At 54.4% G+C, this 22036-nt stretch overlaps 1 protein-coding gene across 1 annotated transcript; it reads left to right on the top strand.

Annotated features, from left to right (window-relative positions):
* Window positions 1–3161: 3161 nt before the first annotated feature.
* CTSD (cathepsin D) lies at window positions 3162–19707 on the top strand. The gene is made up of 9 exons (XM_082317201.1): window positions 3162–3398; window positions 3872–4028; window positions 6358–6481; window positions 8128–8246; window positions 12246–12445; window positions 13609–13731; window positions 14912–15056; window positions 16036–16134; window positions 16807–19707. The coding sequence occupies exons 1-9, from the start codon at window positions 3337–3339 to the stop codon at window positions 16966–16968; spliced, it is 1191 nt and encodes a 396-aa protein (XP_082173327.1). The 5' UTR covers window positions 3162–3336; the 3' UTR covers window positions 16969–19707.
* Window positions 19708–22036: the final 2329 nt, after the last annotated feature.

Genomic DNA, 22036 nt, shown 5'->3' with positions numbered 1-22036 from the left:
GTGGCACACCCCGGCATCACCTGCGGAGGGGACCCCAGTCTCCCAGAGCTGGGGCTGGGGTGCCACCGGGGCTGAGTCATTCGACCCCCCCCTTTGGGAACCCTCTCTGGCAGGGATCGATGTTGCAAAAGCGTGGCCCACTCCCAGAGGCGTGTCACCTCACGCCCACGGCTGTGCCTGCCGGGGACGGCGCTCCAGCTCACCCCCTGGAGCTGGGGGAGTGCAGGGAACCAGGGAGACAGACCAGCGAGGGAAGGGGTTCATCCACCGTGCTGAAAACAGGAGTGAGGAGGGACAGGTCCCTTGGCCGTCTCTTGCACATCTCTGCCTGCTCCAGATGCCTGAGCCACGGCACTCCGGGTCTTGCTCCGCAAACAGGGAAAATTGTGTAAAAATCCCCGAGCCCAGGCTCATGCCAGTCTATATCTTCTGAAGATAACACAGTGCAACTCTCACGGTCCCAGTCTATAAATACCCAGACGTGCTCCCACCTCCTGGTTAAACATCCTCGCTGTGCCTCTCAAGGCCTTGACATCAGGGCAAACATCCCACAGAGGTGCTGAAGGAGCCCAAATGCAGAAATCCTGGCTCCTTGCTGGGGCCACTAGTCCCCCGGCACACAGGCACAGCGGTGTCAGTTCCGACACCACCAGTGCCAAGGGCTGGAGACAAATTAAACACTCTGGGGATAAGCCCCCTGGTGCCTTCCCATCCTGCGAGCACCCAGGAGAGGATCAGTATCGTAATGTTCCTGACACAGCCCTGTCTTTCCTTTTTCCCAATAAACCATTGGGAAGTGTCTGGGCTCACTGGTGCGATGGACACATAAGTCGCTTAGGGAAGCATATCTAAAAGCCGTGCGCCTCCCGTGCTGGTATGAGAGCAGCTCCAGATGCAGACACAAGCCCTGCTAGCACAAAGCCCAAGCAAAGGCTCGTTCATAACAGCTTTGCTAACAGCAAAGATTGCCCTCAATCCCTTGTAATTAAAAAACCAGACACAGACTGGGTCCAGACTGCTTGACCCTGCTGAAAGACTGCTCTGCAGTGCGTGATGGTACAGGGCTAGCATGGTGTGCCGTCCTCACTAGCCCATACCTGCATACTGGAGCCTGCTCCGTTGCCACGGGATGCTGGGAGAGACTGGCTGGACTGGAAAAGCTTGTGGAAGAGCTGCTGTAGGTGCCCCAGCCGCGGGGCTAGGTGCACATTGCCTGGCTGGCTACAGTTTCCCAACCACTTCAAAGAGGAGGGAGGAGAGCTGGTACCTCGCTGGCTGCACCGCGAAGGAGTCCCAGGCCTGGCGTCCGGACTATCCCTTTTGTCTGCAAAGCACATTTGCAAGGGGGTTTAGAGCCCTTGGAGGGTGGGTTTGCTTGGGTGGGACTGCGGTTGGGTTAGTTTATGTATGTCTGACCTGCTCCCGCCCGTGGGCACTCAGCACCAGGCCTGCCGGCACCCCGGGGGACAAGAGGAGGATACCCCCGAGCAGGAGCCCACGGCAGCAGTGGGTTCTGGGGTCGGGCTATAGATGCTGGGGACCCGCCACGCCTTGGACCCTTGCCCGAGAAGAGCCACACAGGGTTTTGCTGAGTCATGCAGCGCCGCAGGGCTGGGAGGGCCCCGGGTTTTGCTGACTCATGGTCAGTGGCACTTGCCTTGACCACGCGCCTGCAGGGCAGGAGGGAAGCAGGGGCTGGCCAAAATAACGGGACCCGGTGGGCTCAGCCAAGGCCTCAGGCCGTTGCTCCAGAAAACCTCGTCCTGGTGGGCACTGCGTCCCACGAGGAGGTGGCAGGTTTCCTGATACCCCTGGCTCGACCGAGGCATGGTGATTTGGACAGCCGGTGGGATGGGACACAGCCCAGGGCAGAAGTACCACCTAAAGACACTCAGCACGGACCCCAATCGGGGAGCGGCGGGCACAGACCCAGGGCAGCGGGATGCTGTGTGAGGCCGTGGGAGGATGGAAGAGGCTCAGGGAGGGAGAGCGGGGAGGAGGTGGCACAAGGGAGGTACCAGCGTCGTGACCCAGCGATTTTCCAGAAGTTGCATGAACATGAAGGAGGCGGACGAGGGACAGGGACCCTGCCACAAAGCCTGGTGTCCCCCACCCCAGCAGTGCTCAGCTCATCCCGCAGGCCGCTGGTCTCCTGTCCCCAAGGCTGGGCACAAGCAGGAGCAGAAAACAAACACCCCTAGCCCTCAGGACTTGGAAGGGAAAGCATCTGTAAATCCGATATTTTTTTTTCCCAGCTGGTCTCATGGCTCTAAGAGCTTGGTCGGGGTGAACGGAGCAGAGATTAACTCTGCCCGCCACCTCCCAAGCCGGTGGGGTGGCACCTCTGAGCCCTGCTGCGACACCCTGGGGGTGGCAAAGAGCCCGTCCCAGTCCTTCCCAGTGCTTGACCCTGTGTCCTGCAGTTGGGGGGCGACCTCAGGGTCTGCTGGTGGCTAGTGCCCCCCTGGTCTCTGCCCGGCACCAGCATCATCCTCAGTGGCTGCAGGTGGCCCGGTACCGTCACAGTGGCGTTTCGAAGGAGGGCACATCTGGCTTGGCAACCCCTGGCACCTCCCAAACAAGCTGTAGTCCAGGACATACCCATCTCCCCCAGAAAAACCCAGCCTGGAGGGATGAGTCCCCACAAACCGGGGGTGTCCTGGGGCCAGGCAGAAGCATGGGGCTAGGGGGCTGCCATGGCCCCCCTGGCTGGGGGGTGCAGAGAACCCCATGGGCCCGGCTGCAAAATTGAAGCCCACTGGTGACAGCGGGTGGGTGGCCAAGTTCCGTGAGCAGCCATGGGCTTCCAGCAGGCTGAGCCCTCACCATGCCAGGCGGGGGCAGGGGGGGCGGCACTCAGCAGGGTTTCGGGGGGCTGGTGGCTGGGGGGTGTCCCCCCCCGCCTCCCCAGGGAAGAGAGAAAAGCCAGGAAACCTGGAAAGAATAAAAAGAAAACCAACAAAAAGGAAGTTAAAGACACAAGAAAAGCAAGCACGCGCGGCCGGCCAGGCACCTCGTGATTTATTTAATGGTGTTTATTCCGCTTTTCCGGGAGGCTGAGTCACGGGCCGAGGCGCTGGGGGTCAGGCCTGGGGACTGGGGGGACGTGAGGCGGCACCCCCGGCCCCGCACCCCACGCCAGTGCCCCCGCCCCGGCCCGCCCTCACGTGACGCTGCCGGTTGCAATTTTAGACTGTCAGCTGACTCGAAAAATCCCTGGAGAGGGGCCGCCGCTCCTACAAAAACAGGGAAGGCGGCCGGACGCGGCGCCGCGGCCTCCCAGCAGCGGGACCCTCCAAGCTCTGTCACCCCCCAGCCACCGCCGCCATCGCCGCCATGGGCCCCCACGGCCTCCTCCTGCTGCTCGCCCTGGCGGGGCCCTGCACGGCCCTCATCAGGTGAGCCGTGGGGGGTCCCTCGGGGTCTGGCTGAGCCCCCCGAATGGCGTGGGGATGGGGGGGGATATGGGACATGCACCCCAGGTGCTGGTGCAATGGTGGCCTCCGGGCTCCTCTCGCAGGCACCCCCCCGTGCTGTGCCACCCCCCCATTAAATCTGAGGGGAGAAGGGCTGAGACCCCCTCAGATGGGGGTTCAGGACTGATGCCCTGCCCATGGGGGGGTTTCGCCCCGGCTTCCCCTACTCCCAGTGACCTTTGGCGGCCACCTGCTGCCCTCACCCCTCCCCATCCTCCGGCTTTGGGAAAAGCGCCGAGCGCAGCACGGCAAGGGGGATCTGGCACGGGGTGCTGGCGGGAGCCCAAACCTCATCCACCCCGTGCTGGTGGGTCCCCTGGTTTCGGTGGTCCTCCCCAGGGGACCCCCCCCCACATCCCTCCATTAACAGGTGGGCATTCACCCTCCCCTCACAGGATCCCCCTGACCAAGTTCCCCTCCATGCGGCGGGTCTTGAATGAGGTGGGCAGCGAGATCCCAGACATGAACGCCCTCACCCAGCTCCTCAAGTTCAAGCTGGGCTTTGCTGACCTGGCCGAGCCCACCCCGGAGATCCTGAAGAACTACATGGATGTGAGTAACCCCCTTCCTGCCGACCACCCCCCCACTGTGGCAGACCCCAGTGCGATGCTGGCCAGGCAGCCATCACTTCTGGGGGTACCCATCCCAGGGAGGTGGTGGGACATGCCAGCCTCGCTGTCCCACCACAGCTGGGAACGTGAAGGAGGGAGAGATGTTGATCTTGTAGGAGAGACTCATGCACCCCCACAGCTTGGTGGGTGGTTGCTGAAAGTTGCTTCCCATCATTGCTAAACTAAAAATACTAATACTACTACTACTAATAATAAAAAACAACCCACCGCCACTGGAGCAGGAGCTTTGCAGCTTCTGTGACCTATTTCCTTTCCCTTTTGTTACTAGATAACTATAGTAAATAGGGGCCTGCTTGCTTGTGGTCGTTCCTAGCATCTTCTGGCCAGTTTGGGCTCCACTTTCTGCAAGACAGGGGCATAAAAATCAGGCTCCAGTCCTTAGGGCGTTGGGGTATAAAAGAGCGAGCATAGGGCAGGGGGAGAGGGCTCGGACTGGGCACCAGCTTGCCATGGAACTAGGGATGCAGGACCCTTCCTCTCACTATCCTTCATCTTCTGCACGGCCTTGGGAAAAGGCACCCTGCACCTCCACCTTCTTCTCGGCAGCTTAGGGAGCAAAGGTACTTTCGTGGTGGAAGCAGTGATAAAAGGAGAAGCCAGATAAAGGACGTGAGGTTTGCCCTTGCCCAGCTGCCAGACACGTGTGGGGTTTCTATTTCTGAGTTCCCCACTGGGTACCCTCGCAGCTCTTGGGGGGGTGGGATGCAAGCACTGGCCGGCAGAATAAAGCTGGTGCCGGATATTTGGGCATTAATTCAGGATATTCCCCACTGCTCGCCTTCCCCGGGGGCTCTTGTCACCCAGCCAGCATCATCCTGCCGGGGCTGTGCTGGGAAGGGCCACCAGTGTTTTAATGGGTGGTGTTGAAAGCCAGGCTGCTAGCAGTTGCACCATGCCGTTGTCTTGCAACTGCAGCTTGGGCCACCGCTCGGGGAAGAACTCTGCTCCCTTGTCGCAGGGGGACCAGCCCAACCTGTGGTGGGAGATAAGGGACCACTGGGTCCCTCCCGGCCAGGCTGAAAATGCTCTTGCTGCCAGAGTTGCTGTTGGGGTGAAAGGCACAACCTCCCCTAGACCTCCCTGTGTGGTCCCCACCAGCCCCTGGGACCCCTCGCGGGTCTATGTATGTGATGTATGGGGCCCCTATACCAGGTGTTAATTTTCAAGCCCCAGCAATAATTACAGAATGACTGGAAGCAAGTGCTGCCTCCCCATTATGCCTAATTGCAATGGGTTATTAATTACTCAGTGAGCAACCCCTGCAAACTAAGTGCACAGGAGGTGAGCAGCTTTGATAATCCTGGTTCCCCCCCCCCTTAATTAAGTACATGGAGGGGTTGGAAAGACCACTGACCGAGTTCTCTTGCTAGCAGCCTTCTCTCCAGGGCCCTGATCCAGCTGCTTACCAAGCATGACATGGCTCTCTGCCCCTTTGTGAGGGCTGGGGAAAAATGGGTCCATCTGGGACCTGCCGAGGATTCCCCATTCATTCTCTCCCCTCTGGATAGAGGGGTGCCCTGCAAACATCTCTGCTGCCCAAGTTTCTTCCAGTCCCAGCAGAGTTGCACTCGCAGGGCAGAAGGGTATCCACTGGATACCTGCACTACAGGGACTTCTCCCAAGCTCTCACCCCGCAGCCCTAAATCCCTCTCTGGCAGTGCTGCTGATTCCCTTTTCTCCCTCCAGCTCCTCCAAAGTCTTCCGATGCCTGCAACTGAGCATTTTATTCCTCCCCACCCAGGGGTTTGCCAGCCTGCACCAAAAGCCCCAGCAGCTGTACCTCCACCCACAGTGGGCAGAACTGCTGCTCACTGCAACCCACAGTTCCTCTGTGAACCTGCCAGCAAAGCAGCTTCCCAGCCAGTTTCAGCTTTTCAATAACACAGGTGTTTTGCTTGGCTTCCTCCCATCTTTTTTCTCTTCCCTATAGTGAACTGCATGCTGGCCTGTAGACCTTCTCCCTTCTCTTCTGCCCTGTCTCCCTGCCCCAAAAGTCCTCCCCTGCCAGCACCCGTCCCACTTCTCCCGAATTTATCCTTCTGACACCCACTGTAATGAAGTATGAACACCAAAGGGTAGCCTCCCTTCCAGAGGGTGAAGGCTGGGAGCCCATCACTGCCAAAAACATGACAAGGGCAGTATCTAGAGAAGAAGCTGGTCCCTTTTTCAATCCTAAGAGATTTTTTGGTCTTTAATCCCTGCTTTTAGCCATCTGCCTCTGCTCATGGCTCCCTTCTCCTTCTTTGCAGGCCCAGTATTACGGCGAGATAGGCATCGGAACCCCCCCACAGAAGTTCACTGTGGTCTTTGACACTGGCTCCTCCAACCTCTGGGTGCCATCTGTGCACTGTCACCTGCTGGACATCGCCTGCCGTAAGTGTCACCAGTGCCAGCCATGGGTCAACAGCTTCTCCTTCCCTGCAAAATGCAGATCCTGCCATTGCAAGAGGAGAAACTGAGGCAGCAGTGTGAAAGGGCTTGCCAGAGGCTGATGGGCTTTTTAGGGTCCGAGCTGGAAATAGGATCCCAACCTCCCGCATCTATTCATCATTATTCCCTTCCTGGTTTTTCCCCTCCATGTCACCCACACACAGCTTCAAACCTTCCCCAACAGCCTCGGCCCTGCAGCCAGTGAGCAGCATCACCGGTTGTGATGTTTCTCCCCAAATTATAGACTGACGCTGCTCTTGTCCCATTGCGCAAGGCTGGTGAAAAAAAATCAGCCTCTTGCCAGATCTGATACAAACTGTCCTAGTTTTTGGTTTATTGCCGCACAGAGCATGTGCGTGCATGTTTATGGATTTATAATTAACAAGAGCCAGGTAGGCACGATAAGATGAGAGCGTCTTAGGGACTACAAGTGTTTTTGCTCTGTGGCATTCCTATGCAATAAACCTCCACAGCTGAAGGTGTCAAACCTGGCTGTGGAAAAATGCCATTTAAAACCCACCGGCTGTGCTGCTTAAACAGAGTGGAGAAACCTGTGGAGCCCACAAATGTAACCATGAAAGGCGGCCCACAGTGCTCGTTGGGGGTAGGGAGGAAATTTGGACTTCTTGTACGGCCCTGTAGCGCCCAGAGAGGAGACAGACCTTCTTTTTGCATACACAAAATGAGATTTAGGACACTGGTAGGGTGGTGAAGTCCAGACTTGGTCTGTCTTGGGGGTTCCTGATCTGTAGCAGGGAGCTGGTTTCTTAAGGCAGTGGTGCGGGAGGTGCTGGGACCAAAGGGCTTGTTTTATGAATATGCAACGAGCCTAACCTCCTGCCAGACCAGGATCCAGACCGCCCAGCTGGGGAAGTCCCCATATAGCATATCGGTTTCCATAGGGCTGGGCTGGTTTGCCCTCAGCCGCTGTCTGCCTGGCTCAGCAAGCAGCCGTGGAGCTGGGCTGGCCAAGCTTGTCACACGCCACTGCCCAACTCGTGACTCAGGAGGAATCTGTGGAGGAATCTGCCCAGCCATAAAACCAGGGATATATTACAGTTCCCAACCCTTCCAAGGGGAAAAGCATCTTAGACTAGGGGAAAGCCCTTCTCCTCTGCAAATAAAAGAATATTTTGAGCCCTCTCTGTGCAAAAAACAATGACCATATAAAAAAATTTCCGGCTACTCTTAGTAAAAGAAACAGATATATCCATAAAGTGAAAATGTTCATGCCCAGAGCAGGCTATATTTAAAGCCACTCTGGTTCTCCATGGCACGGTGGGGACGTTTCGCTCTGCTGTCTAATGCACCCTGACACACCCGCCACGTAGCCTCTAGGCTTTTAATACCCGGTGGCTAAATCCGATTTAACAGCCAAATTGGATCTGCCCACCTAATTCCCCAGACATTGGAAATGCTTTGTTAAGGAGTCTGGGCTTGGTAAATGCTGGGTTCAGGCCCGCCTTCACATTGTTGAGTGTCTGTTTGTCCAGATGAGCTGGGTGGTGTGGGGTTAGGTATCGGGGAGCCCTAGGTATGAAGAAGCACTAATGTTATATGTCCCCCTGTGTCCCCCTCCCGGGTTGCAGTGCTGCACCACAAGTACGATGCCTCTAAATCTAGCACCTACGTGGAGAACGGCACCGAGTTTGCCATCCACTACGGGACGGGGAGCCTCTCCGGGTACCTCAGCCAGGACACCGTCACGGTGAGTCACAACGGCCCTTGCCCCAAGCTGCCCCAACCTGCTTTCAGCAGAGCGCTTGAAGCCATTTGATTTCAACGGGTCTCCCTTCTTGAGTGTCCTACTCATATAGAGCATGCTTCAGTGCCGTGTTTCCAAGTGCTTTGAAATGAGGTGGTGATGATGATTGAGGAGGTGATGATGACCAAGGCAGGCAGAGAAGGGGGAAGGTATTAATCAGCAGGTCAGCAGGCTAGGAGTGTGGACCACATGCATGGTGCCCTGCAAACATGGCCATCCCTCCAACCCTCTTCCTCATGACCCCGGAAATTTCCCAGCCCAAGTGCATGCCAGCACCACTGCACAGGCTGCTGGTGGTGCCCAGCTTGTTCCTGACCAATATCTGTGCAGTAGTGGACATCCACATGGGCAGCTGCCCAAACACTAGCCAGGGGCTCTTCACTGCCCCGTCCTGGTCTGGTGTTGAGAACCAGTGGTTATGTTTGCAAAGGCTGTGTAACACCTGGCGGGGGTTCCCCAGCAGCATTCAGGGCCCAGCTTGAGGTAGCTGGGCTGCTGGTGGTTGCTTCCCATCGTTTCCTTTTCAGCGAGCAAAGGCTGAGCTTTCTGTCCTGTGAAGGGCGGGCACCTTTCACAGCTGCCTCAGGTACAGATGTTCGTGAGAGTTTGCCAACTGTCAAACATCAGCGGCACACGTGCTCTCAGATTACTTGGTCTCCTGACAGGGATAAGAGCATATGTTTGCTTTGCCGGGGGGAGACAAAGCAAGAGTTCTGAGTAAGCACATAAATTGGGATTTGGGGTTTTCCATGCTAGGTTCAGCTGAAAAGTATTGGCTTACCAATTTCATTGGGATCAAAAGAAAAATACCCAAGAGGAGCCTGAAGTGGCTGGCTCATGCAAGGAGCACTCTTTAGCCCATCCTTATAGCAGGAAAATTTCAGGCTAGCGTGGAATCACCAGCCATTGCCTCTGTGCTGCATCCAAAGATGCCAGCAGCTCAGTCTGGGTGCAGGACATTCTTTGGGGGAGAGGGCTTTCGATGGGCTCGGTGAACCCTGAAAATCAGTGCAGACAAGGCTGTGGGGGAGAGCCGCAGGGGCTGCCAGCAGCTTTGCACCTCTGGTTTTGCTCTCTGCCTCCTGCAGCCCACCAAGCTTCAGGACCGTTTCAGTTTTGTTTCATGCCGTTTATTTCCTGCATCCCTTGGTTCACTTAAAAACACCCTGCTGCAAAAAAAGCTGCCCATTGGAGCCTTCCCGCAGCTCTCACCAAATGAAAGCACCATGTACATAGCATTAATGAATTCTCTTACATTCGGTTTGCAAAATACAGACGGAGCAGGCGGAGGCATCTGCATTCGTCCCAGTAATGGAGCGGGGCAGCGAGGCAAACAGCAAACTTTATTGTCCTGTGAAAGTGTGGGCTGGTTTAGGCGCTTTCTGACTTAATGCAGGGGCTGAAATGAGTCAGAAGGAAAATTGCAGCTTTTTTTTTTCTTTGTTTGTAATTAGCAGCCTAATGCCTGCTTGCTAATTAGCTTTCCACTTCCCAGCAGCTCAGAGGAAGGATTTTGTGCCTGAGCTTGTTCGGGAAGTGGGGATGGCTCTTGGCAGCCGGCACAGCTTGTGGCATTTGGTTTCTGTCTGGGCAGAAGCAAGAGAAACCTCTTGTGTGGAGCCTGAGCAGTGTCACGCTTGCAGTACGCAGGAGCAGGGCCAACTCAGAGGGTCAGGGACCTTCACCTTGGACACCAAGATGCTGCCTCTGCTGTACAACATCCCATAGGCAAGCTCCCTGTCAGGTGTAGTCTGGAAATACAGGCATTGAAACAGCCTTCAGGGTGACCCTCTCAGCTCCAGCCATCCTGATGGGTGGAAGCAGCCACAGCAGCCTGTGGTGGCACTGACATCTGACCGAAAGGCACTGGTTGGCAGGTGGTCCAGAGTCCCTCAGCCCTGAATTTTTTTTTTGAGAGGGTGACAAGCTCATGTCGAATAACCTCTCTTCTTCTGTGTAGGACTGATGCCTCGTAGCACCGCACTCCTCGGTGCTGCTCGCCCTCCAAAGAGCAGCAGGTTCAGCCAGCTCTCTGCTGCTCGGGCATCTCAGCTCTTTATTGCAGCCTGACCTTGAGATGTCCTTCAAGGACAGCAGAGGAAGCATCGCTGGCTGTGGGGCACAAGGTCTCTCCCGGGGCTGCAGGGCAGATACAAAGCGCAGGAGATGCCCCTCCTCACCTCTCCCCTGTGCATCTGCACAGGGAAGCCTGAGCCCAGCACCAAACCGTGCCACAGAGGCCCTCGCCTCTAGTCTGCCTTCACCAGCCAGCGCTTGCCCGCTTGGCTGAGGCTGCTAACAAGGAGGCCGGGCGAGCTGCAAGGTGCCGACACCTGTCTGCAAAGTGCTGGAAGGTGGCTACCATGCAGCCATCCACTGGTAATGATGGGCGAGAGCCAGCTGAGGGACAGAGACGAAGGATCTGTCACCTGGCGCCAGTGCTCTGCTAAAGATGCTCTTGGGTTTCAGTCCTGCTGACAACCAAGCGTGGGCAGGGTCTGCTGAGACCCCACCACCGGGCTGGTGTCTGCCTCCCTCTTGGGATGTGCAACCAGGGCAATATTCAAACAAACTTGGCACTCAGTTTTATCAGTCCATTGCATTTTATTTTTTTTTAAGTGGAAGCCTTATTGAACTTTCAGAGCTGCTGCAGGACCAGCAGTGCTGAGTGGTGGAGCGGTGGCTTTTGTAAACCTGTGGCATACAACTGGGGCGCTCACCACGCGCTGGTGAGCGGATGCATTGCTGTGAGCTGTTTCATTCCACATCCTGCCCTGTGGCTTTTAGCTTTTGCAAGGCTCGATCGCCCTTTCCTAGCACAAGCCTCCAATGCCATTAAAGCCAACACTGCCCATCCCAGCCTTGCACTGTCTAACCCTGGGGGGATATTAGTAATTTACAGGGATCGTTATCTGCCATCAGGTAGGAGAGGCCAGCTTTTCAGTCCAACCCGCTTCACTCCAGGGCTGCTAGCTGGAGGCTGAGAGGCTGAAATCATCCTAGAACGGATGCTAAAATTGCCCATGGTCAGCCAGAAGCTCAGAAACCTCCTGAACTGCTAGAGCCAGGAGCCAGCAGACACATCCTACTCCCCGTCAGTAGAGCTATCCTGTTTTCTGCGATCTCCTTCTTTCTGGGGATCTGCCCTTGCGGGGCGTTTCAGCTTTCCAGAGGGGAATGCCAGTCCTTCTTGTGGCTGGCAAGAGAGGTGACCTTTGCATTCACAGTACTCCGCATGCTATTTTTGTGCTTCGGGCTCAACCTCGCTTTCCTGGCTGGGTCTTCTCCCCTCCCACGGGAGGTTTCTGCAGGCTGGTGGCTCTTCCGGGACATGCAGCAATATCCTGGGGATGTTTCGTATGTACAGGAGATTGCAGGGGTCGTTGGCAGAGGTGAGAGGAATTTGTGCTCCCAACCAGGGATGGGTGCAGCACCCGAGGACACAGAGATGACTTAGATGTCCAGAGTGGGAAAGAGGATTAAAGGCACAGCACAAGAGCTTTTCAGACTGGGAGGAAAGGATGAAGCAGGCGATAGGGGAAGGGATGTAGGGGGGACAAAGTCATATGGGGCCCTCTGTGCAAAGAGGAGGAGCTGGCATGGCCAAGTGCCAGGACCTAGCAAAAGGCTGAAAGTGTTGAGTGAGGTGGGCAAAGAGCAAAGGGGGGCTTCTGCTCATAGGGGTGCACTGGGCTTTGCAGGGACTCAGAAGGTGCCACTGTGTAGCTAGCATGGTCTGTCCCTCACCCCGAGGAGAGTGGCACTAGGGTATCTGGTTTCTGCAGCTGCCTACGAATGCAAGGGTGAAAGCAGGCATGAGTGTGGCAGCGCATTGAGGGACGCGCTACAGCCTGTGTTCAGCGAGATCACATTTCCACCCCAGTCCCCCGAGTCAGTTTTCTTTACAATCTGCTTTTCGCTTCCCTCCCCATCTCCCCTCAGCTTGGTAACTTGAAAATCAAGAACCAGATCTTCGGGGAGGCAGTGAAGCAGCCAGGCATCACGTTTATCGCTGCCAAGTTCGATGGCATCCTGGGCATGGCATTCCCGAGGATCTCTGTGGACAAGGTCACCCCTTTCTTCGATAACGTCATGCAACAGAAGCTGATCGAGAAAAACATCTTCTCCTTCTACCTGAACAGGTAGTGTTGGGTTTGGTGGCATGCCTCTCATTGTGAGGGCAAGCTCAGCCAGGCATTTCTCTGTGCCTCCCAGTAGCACCTCTTGCCATGTGCTGGTTTACACCCTGGCCAGCACCATTGGGGAGGTCTCAGCAAGGTCTCCTTGCTGGAGCAGTCAGGAGTTGGGCCAAAATCTCTTATGTTTACTGCTTTGAAGTAAGAAGAAGGGAAGTAGAAATGCAGCCATTTTACTGATAAGAAGCTGGGTAGATCTGCTGCTGGATTTCTTAACTGATGAAGCAACAGAGGATGTTTCCAGAGGAAAGAGAAATAAAAATAAACAGGGTTGTGATCATGAGATTGTACACTGCTAGTGCAGTCCCTGTTAAGGGGGTAAACACAGCCCCAGTTTGTTGCCAAAACCTGCGAGCCATGTGGCCACCACCATGTCACCTCCCAGGCAAGCATGCCCCCCACCAGTCATCACTAATGATGGGGCTAACACTCCCTCACCCCTCAGGAAATCCTCCTGCGCAGCTCCCAACACCTTACCACCCACTGCTGCTCCCCCCAGGACACCCCATCACCCTCCTGGCACCACAGCGGGGACTCTGAACTACCTCTGCCCAAAAAGTAGCACACCGGGAGCGGGGAGGGCAGAGAGGGCTGCTGCTGGCCGCTCAAGTGCCATCCCTCCCCCATCACCATATTTCTTCCCATCTGCTCAGCAGCGAGCTTTTATCTGACAGTAACCTTGAGGATTCAGCTCCGAGGCTGCTGGCTGGCACAGAGTTGGGTGCAGATAACCTAACGCTGCATCAGCCATGTCCAACCCTGCACGGGTGCTTGTTACAATCTGATTATTCAGGGCATCCTTGCACCAGTGCTCAGTTCCCCTTTGCTGTCCCCCTTTTCTGCAGTGAGTTTCTCCAGGTATCTGTGCGAAAGTACGAGGCAAAAAGCTGCAAGGTGCTTTGGCTGGGCCAAAATATTCCCATTTCCCCACCCCAGCCTATCTTGTCCTTATATTGACATATTATAGCACGACATAAGTCACCTGTCTCCAACGCTGCTAATGCCGTGCTTCACCCCCAAGCACCTTGATGTGTGTTTTGGGGGCACATGGAGCGGGTTGCTCTCACCTTGCCCCTGATGTTCATGGGTTTGGGTTTGTTTTTTTTCAGAGACCCCACCGCTCAGCCTGGCGGCGAGCTGCTCCTGGGAGGGACCGACCCCAAGTATTACAGCGGCGACTTCAGCTGGGTCAACGTCACGCGCAAGGCCTACTGGCAGGTCCACATGGACGCGTAAGTCCCCCCTCCACCCGACTACATGCGTGGGGACACATGTGCAGACAGCTCATGCCTGGGGCTGGGCTGAGACCCTCCCCGAAAAGGAATCATCTCTATCCCTGTAACACATCCACACCAAAAAAAAGCAGACTAAAATCCCACCCTAAGTCTGGGTTGTTTGTTGCTGGAAGAGGAGGAAAGGCAGAAAACAGCAGGAGATGTTCTGCAGGATCCTTTCCTCTTGTTTACAGCTTGGCCCTTGAAAACGCCTGCTGCACCCTTGTGAAGCAGGGACAAACACCAGCGCGTCCTCCTTGCAGGCAGGGCGAGCCCCGCAGATTAAACCCCAGCTTTGCTCAGCTCTCAGCAAGGACTGAGCTGTGTGGCTCACTTGCACACAGCTCCGGAGGAGCAGGATGAGGCCCCAGGAAGCCAGCCCTTGACTGAAGGGCACGGTGCAGCAATCAGCGCGCATTGTTGGAGGCAGAGGGGAGGAGAGCGGGCTGAGCTGCCGGCCTCCAGCCCTGTGGTCTATTCTGAGCTCTCCCACGTGATAGGAACTTAAAAGCGGCCTGTGATCAGAGTGTGTCCTTTCCCCGGAGATCGCATCCCTCCCCAGTGCAGGGTTTTAGTTTTCATCTTCCCCCAGCCCTGCCATGTTGGCAAAGCATGGCAGACCCTTGGCTGACAGGCTTTATCTGTCTGCATTGCAAGGTGAAGAAGCCAAGCAGCTCCTGTCTTGCCTCTTCTATGTACACAAACCCTTCCCTTGCCCATGGCCCCCTCAGCCGTCACAACATCCCTTTAACCCATTCCTTTTTGCAGTAGCACAGGTCATACAAGTCCCTAATGCATCACCCTTAGCTCGCTCACGTGCCCGTTAGTCACGGTGTTTAGCAGGCAGGGTACGCAGGCAGCCGTCCGGGCAGCCTGCAGAAATGTAGTAATGCACCAAGGCACCCGCTCAGTCGGGAGCAGGCGAGGGCCCTGCGGGGAGCCAGGGGGTCTGTGCACTAAGTCGGTGCTGCATCAGGGTTTTTGAGCACCTGTCCTTCCTGAGCGTCTGTTGCAGCCCTCCCTCACATGCCTACGTACTGCCCAGGCTCAGCTGTCTTCACTTCTTTGCCTGCTGCTCCCCACAGCCTTTGCTGGGAGGTCTCTAAGGGTTGTCTTCTGTCTGGGCATCTCTCCCCAGGGTGGACGTTGCCAATGGGCTGACTCTGTGCAAAGGGGGCTGCGAGGCCATCGTGGACACAGGAACCTCGCTCATCACTGGCCCCACCAAGGAAGTGAAGGAGCTGCAGACAGCCATCGGTGCAAAACCACTTATCAAAGGCCAGGTGAGGCCGGGCTGGGAAAGTGGGAGTTCGTGGCCATCGCGGCATCCATGCTGATGCCCTGCTTTGCACCCAGATGCTTCTAGAGACCCTGGTCTTCTGCTCCCTCTGCTCTCCATTCCCAGCCTGGGCTCCTGGAAAAGCCCCTGGCATAGCAGGGACCCCTCTGTCTTTTGACCCTGGGTAGCTTCAATGCCCTGCTCATGCTTTTGGTAGAGGGCACAATCCTGTGAACTTCAGGAGGCTTTGGGTCATCTCTGCCGCCTGTCTGTGGGAGGCAGAGGAGAAGGGGTGCAAGTTGAGCTGAGGCCAAGGATTCACATTAATGTGAGTCCAGAGGCACTTTAATACAAATATATTTAATGCAAATGACAACCCTTCCCTGCCAAGCTTTTAACTGTCTTAGCTAATCTCACAAGGTCATCTCTCCTCCCTGAAATTGTGGAGCAACAGGGATTATAAGGACCCTCTAGGAAGGATGCTCTGCTCTGAAACCCCTCCCAAATCACAGAGCCATGAGCACTTGTAGGGCTTTTCTGCAGTGTGGGGACACCCCATGCTGCAGCAACCTCCCACCCTCCCCGAAACTTGCTGGTGTTAATTAAACTGGCTTTGTCCATTCATCACACTGTGAGTCCCTGTCTGTATCTCTAAGCTGTATCGAGACACATCTCCCCCTCCTGTGGCAGAGGAAGGACCCCAGCCCTGCTGTGTCAGGTGCTGTGCCCTGGGGTTCAGCAGAGCCAAAAGCTGAACCCAGCATCCTTTGGCTCCATCCCTATCCCTAAAACCCTCTAGCCCCTTAGCTTGCAGCCCTGGGCAGGGAGCAGCCTGCTTACCCCAGCTCAAGCCTCTTCTGCACCCTGAGATGAGCAGTTCTTAGGGAAAACCACAGCAAAGATGTGGTTATGCCCAGGGGGATCATGCCCTTTGCTGAGCGCATGGGAGCTGCCGTGTAAAGCCTTTACTGTTTCTGTTTCAGTACGTGATCCCCTGTGACAAGGTGTCATCTCTGCCTGTCGTCACGCTAACGCTAGGAGGGAAGCCCTACCAGCTCACCGGAGAGCAGTACGTCTTCAAGGTGTGTCCAGGCAGCTTTTGCCAGCCCTGTGCTTCTCCCCCAAGGCCTAACTTTTGCCTTTTCCACTCAAACCTCAACCATGAAATCCAAAATGCAAGAGCAGCAAAAGCAAGGCTGGAGCTGGCACTTGGGAAAAAGTCTGAAAGGTCGGGGTGATGGGGTGGTGGCACTGGCTGATAGACTCAGGCAACCTCACCAAAGTCCTGCAGGAATGAGACCCCCTGTGTGATGCTCATGAGGGATAGCAGGATGGGAGAGAAAGAGTAGGCAGGCTGTTGCATCACTGTCTACAAACATTTTGCCCTTTTCTGCTGGATTCTGGTGCCATGAGGCCAGCCTTGTCATAGCAGAGGCCACCAGCCTGGCATTTAAGCCATCAGAGTCAACTTGCAAGGATCATCTTGTGCAGAATTTCAACAATGGCTCTAATTCAGAACTGCGTGGGCTGGGAGGTTTATGGGCACTTGATGCTTTGCTGCGTAAGGGCTCTGGGAGGGAGAGCTGGATTTGGAGCCATGGGAGTGGTGGATTGGGAGTTACTTTTGCAAGCTGTGAATCTCAGGCTGGGAGAGGCTGAAGTGCAGCCGGCATTGGCAGGTGTTATTGCCAAGCCTGCGAGGTTGAGGGAAGGCGAGGACCTCCTCGGACTGAAGCTCTCACTCTTCTCTCTAGGTTTCTGTACAAGGAGAGACCATCTGCCTGAGCGGCTTTTCAGGCCTGGACGTCCCACCGCCCGGGGGCCCACTCTGGATCCTGGGAGATGTCTTCATTGGTCCCTACTACACCGTCTTTGACCGTGATAATGACTCTGTTGGCTTTGCCAAATGCGTCTAAGCGCCTGACCCCCACTGCCTCTGCCACATACACACTTATACACACGCACAGGAGACATAGAGAAAGATTACCAGGATTAGAAACCCAGTGAGTGGAAAGGAAAAAAAAAAAAAGAAAAAGAAATGGAACTAGATTTAAAATTACATGGAAAATAGTCATTAGTGCCCTGCTAGCTACTTTTTCCCCTCCATTGAGTAAGTGGTACTGGGAGGTCTCCAGTTGATAACTCCAGTAGCCCCTTGCTTTACTGCTAGGTCTTCCAGTATTTGTTTTTAAGAATGATTCTCAGAGCTGAACAAGGCCCTCTCACATCTCCCAGTCCTGGTCTCCTTCCTGGGGGAGCAGCTGGCTGGAGCCAGCCCCCAGTGCCTCTGTTCCTGCAGAGAGGCTGCACAGCTGCTCTTGGGTTTGGGCTTCTGCACTGGGGGAGAGGGCCGGGGAAGGCTGTCTGGCACATTATTTACTTCTTGCTTTTTCACTGATGAAGTGGGGGACCGGGTAGGGGAGGACAGTCTGTCTTCATCACCTCTCCGCGACAGGTTGAGGCAGTGACCACTAGGTCATTTCTCAACGGGTTTGTGCTGGCTTGGTCCTGGGAGAGCACATCCCAGGCTGGAGCGATGGGGGAATGCAGTAGCGTTCCCAAGGGTTGAGTTTCAGAGCCTGAGGGCTTTTGTGGTGTGTTTTTGTGTTGTGACAGCACTCGTGAGAGAGCTGGAGGCATGATGTCCGCGTGCCTGACCTAACAAGGCAGAGATTCATGGGGGGCTCCAGCCAGTGGGACTCTTCAGGGAGTAAGAATATAAAAGGGGTCAAGATAGGATTTAACAGAGGTCACTTGAATTCATGGCTATGAAGGCCTAGCTTTCTGCTGAGCAAAGTCACTTGACACAGGTTCTTTTGAGTTTGGTGAACTTCTCCCGGGTTCCCCAAACTGCAGATCTTCCCAGCTTAATCCGCAGCCAGTGAGTTGAGAATAATGTTTCCTAAAGCAACTAAGTGATCTACAAGCCGAAATCACACTAATAAAATCCATAGGCGTTTGTCAGCCACGTAAGACCTTTTGGAAACATTATTTGCAGCATTTTGAACTGCCCAAAACTCAAGAGACAGTTGGCAGAGCCAGCAAGCCTCCCAGGCAGGAGGGTGCTGTGGCAGCTGCTGGACTTGCATTCGCTTTCCCTGCTGCCCCGTCCCGAAACCCAACTGCCTTTAACACCCTCCTTACCTGCTTGTCACCTTATTAACGCTGGTGAGAGCTCTGTTCATGTCCATCCTGTGTTGCAGACGGAGTGAAGCACAATCCTGCTTCAGAGAGGTTGTAGCTGATTTAGCTGTGCTCGCAGATCCTCCTGGAGAGCCAAGATCTGTGCCTACGGAGCCACTCTCTTCACTGGGCTGGCGTCAGTAGGCAAATACTGGTGGAGCTGGGAGGAAGATAAAGTGAGTTTTAAGCAGTACTGGAAAGCAGAAGAGAGTCTGCCAAGAATCCCAGCCCGTGCTTTCCCAGTGTGCTGGATCAGTTCCTGAAGTTAGGGAGTGGCAGCAGGTGAGGGGCAAAGCTGAGGGTGGCAGGAGGACCAGATCAGCACCGTCCATGACCCCAGGCCAGGCAAAACAGGTGGTAAAACCCTGACTCCCTAAAATTCACTATTATCCTGCGAGCAGTACCGGTGGGGCCAAGGAAGTTCCCAAGAAAGGTCTTTGGGCAGTGGGTGAATAGATGGTTATGCCTGGTGAAATGCATATACGTCATCCCCACTATTGAATTCACCACGAGCATCAGAGGCACAGGTGGGGAAGAGGTCCTGAGGTGAGCTGTGGGAGAACAGTGAGCATGTAGCCTGTGGATGTCCCCTGTCCCTACCCACTGCAGCTGATCAGTTTGGCTTTATAACCATGCCTCACACCTTGGAGGCGTCTGGCGTGGGCAGTGGGGACAGGCCTGGGCACACTTCTGCTGCGTGTATTGTCCCCTGCAACCCCGGATGCAACAAATGATGCTCCCAAAGCTTGCTTCTGCCTGCTCGTAGTCTTCACCTGCAACCCTACATCTGGACGCTTAAGGACATCTGTTGGAGACTGGCTAGAGAACAGTAGTGTTTTACCGAAAATCATCAATAAGTAGTCCAAAATCAGCAGATATTCAGCACCTCTCAGGAGAGCCCCGGGTTCACACTGATTAAGTGCCCAGAGCTCCTCCAAGTCCTGCTTCATTGTTTCCCAGCTGCAGGATTTCTCTAGCACAGCGAGACAGAGACAGCCTCTCGGGTACCCGCTAATCAGACCTGATGCGGGGGGGAAGACGAACATGGAGCTGGCAGCAGGTTTTGAACGTCTTCAGCATCAGATTTAAGTGGGACGTGCAGCACAGCCCCAGAACGAGCTATCAGGCTGCAGTTCTGCTGGGCATGCGATGCCTTACGCTGTCTGCGTCGTAGCCTCCACGGTAATCCAAGGCTGGGCTGGTGTCTGTCCTCAGGCAGGCAGGAGACTGCTGCCTGGGGAAAGAGCATGGCCCAAAACGATGCCCTGAGTGACATACCTTAGGATAAGCTGGAGGAGCGGTTCATTGTAATCTTCCCTGAATGGGTCTCCTCCCCTTGTTCTTTTATTTGCATTTTAAGACAAACTCTAACTGCGTGACTGTTGGTTTTTTTTTTTTAATCTAATTTGCTGTCAGAATTTCTGTCTCATCATAGAAAATTGAAAAGAAAATACAGTATTTCCCTCCCTTAACTCTGAGAGTGGTCTTTCCTTAAGCAGTTTGAGATGAAAAACTCAGTGTCCAGAGACTGTGTGTTCCCGACCTATTGGCCCAGTACATCTGATCGCCCACTTGGGTGGACTCATACGTGCTTCAGAAGGGCTTATTCCCTTCTTACTGATAAGGAAACATGCTAGCAGCCTGTCGGGTTTGTCTTTTTCAATGTATTAAAACATAACTCAGCCTCTTCAGGATGACATGGCGGTGTCACCTGCCTGATGCAGTACCACCGGGGCAGCAGGCACTCCGAGCATCTCTCCTAGCCTACAGCCTTCTCCTGGGGCCGTATCTTCCTGGCTGAGTATTGCCAAGGGTAGTCCTCCAACAGGGTCCTCGAGCTGTTCCCTGGTCCTCTGGGCCAGCTAGAACAAGCTCCTGCTTGACTTGGGACATAGACTGGTCCTGTAGAAGCCAAAACGGGACTCCAGTTTCCAAGTCCAGCCTAAAAACCACTAGGACATGGAATTCATGTTCCCAGAGCCTGGTGGTGAAGAACACTTTTTTTTTTTTTTTCAAAATGTAGGAAAAATCCGTCCCTTTTGTGTGGCTGTGTGATTTTTAGTCCTAGCACTGCTGTATGAGAGCTGGAGACTCCGATGCAGAATGAAGGCCCCATGTGCCAGGTGGAAGATAAGAGCTAATCCCTACTTTGAAAAAAGCATCATCTACATAAGCAAGATGGATGCAGCCAAGTCCCATCCCGTTTTCTGAGTGCAGATCTAAGCACACAGAGAGCATAAGTGATTTCCTCACTGGCAGGTGCCGAGCCTCTGTTCCCCCAGGATGCCTTAATACCCCAATCAGCTGTTTTCCTACGTTAAAGAGATGGATTTAACCCAAAAAGGCTGGCTGAGTCCTGAAAACCAATCATGCAGCCCACCATTCCTCAATAGCCCAAGGGGAGAACAAGTCATCCACTGCCAAATGTTTACCGACGGGAATATGAGGGCGTTGTTTCGCTGGGGGTATTGTGCCTAAGCCTTTAATTGTGCCATGAGTACTGAATGTTTCGTCTCAGTGGGAACAATCACAGGCTTGATCTTGGCCAAGAGCTGGAGAAGCCGAGCCAGGATTGTCCACCCATGCTTTTCCAGCAGGGAGCAGAGCACACCCCACCCCACGAGCAGGCTGCACATGGCCTCATGTTATCTTGCCCAGCAAATCCTGCGGTTTACACCAGCCCCCCCATTTACTGCACTGTCTCTGCAGAACTCCGTGCACATGACAATTTGATAATTCACTCTTTAGCAAATGTCTCCACTGATGCAAAGAAGATAGATAGATAAAATTTTTCATTATACATCCCCTTGAGTAGCAGGGCGCTTCGCCCTGACCCTCAGGGCTGTCTTCATGGGCCTGATCCTTCTCCAACTGACTCTGCTCTAGGTCTGATGAGGGCTTTGCCAAAAGCCCACTCAGACAAGGACCTGCCCAAGGAGAGGGAGGATGAGACCCCTCGTTTATGGAGATGACTTGCTCATCTGGTTGGCTCAGCAATTTGTTGCTTTGGGAAACTATTTTTACTCACTGTCAATGACGAAAAATGTTGTTTTGGGGGCTGGTGGCTTTTTCTTTTTCCGCTCTTTCTTGGATTTATTTTTAGGTTCCTTTGGGAGGGAAAAGAAGCAGAGTGCAGACTGAAAGCTTAGATGACAGCAGCCAGAGAGCAAGGGAGAGTGGGGAGATGGGATTTACCTGTCCAAGCCTCAGGGCACCTCACTGCTTATGGGGCATCCCCGTTGAGGGATTTTATAAGGGGAATATGAAAGAGCATTCAGGAGGTTGTGGGCCTTTTCCTTCAGAAAAAAGCAGAGGCAAGTCCTGCTAATGGTTTTCCAGAGAGCTGGAGTAGGATTTGAGATGGAAGACTTTCTCAAGGGTCTTACAGCACATGATTATGCTACAGCCCACATGTCTTTAACACGATTACAGGAGAATTGCTTTGGGGCAGGAGATATCTTTCTGTTCTGTTCATCCCATGCTCAGCACAAGGGGTTGTGGGCCTTGATGCCACAGTAATACAGGCGATTATTCGTACTCATCCCAGCTTTTATGTGGAAAGTGGTCCTAGACGTTATGGTTGAAGGCTTGCATGCATGACCTTTAAAGACTCTCAGAAAATAGGAGGAATGTTAAAATAATGCAAAATATTGAGGGTTTTTTCTTCCTTGTGTCATTATTTTTTAAGCTAGTTCCCTAATTTTGAAGGGTCACATGAATGGTTTTTGAACTGGTGATGCTGCATATATGCCGTTGTGGTCCACGGTAATACACCTCTCACTGCTCATGCTTAGCATTGAG

The sequence above is a fragment of the Platalea leucorodia genome (genome assembly GCF_965183815.1).
Source record: "Platalea leucorodia genome assembly, chromosome: 7".
Classification (NCBI taxonomy): domain Eukaryota; kingdom Metazoa; phylum Chordata; class Aves; order Pelecaniformes; family Threskiornithidae; genus Platalea; species Platalea leucorodia.
The sequence above is the reverse complement of the archived record's forward strand: the minus strand, read 5'-3'. Positions and strand labels throughout refer to the sequence as shown.

Coding starts and splice junctions, on each gene's coding strand:
- CTSD (XM_082317201.1), top strand. CDS start 3,337: ATGGGCCCCCACGGCCTCCTCCTGCTGCTCGCCCTGGCGGGGCCCTGC. Junction 3,399..3,871: donor CCCTGCACGGCCCTCATCAG/GTGAGCCGTGGG, acceptor CTCCCCTCACAG/GATCCCCCTGACCAAGTTCC. Junction 12,446..13,608: donor TTCTCCTTCTACCTGAACAG/GTAGTGTTGGGT, acceptor GTTTTTTTTCAG/AGACCCCACCGCTCAGCCTG.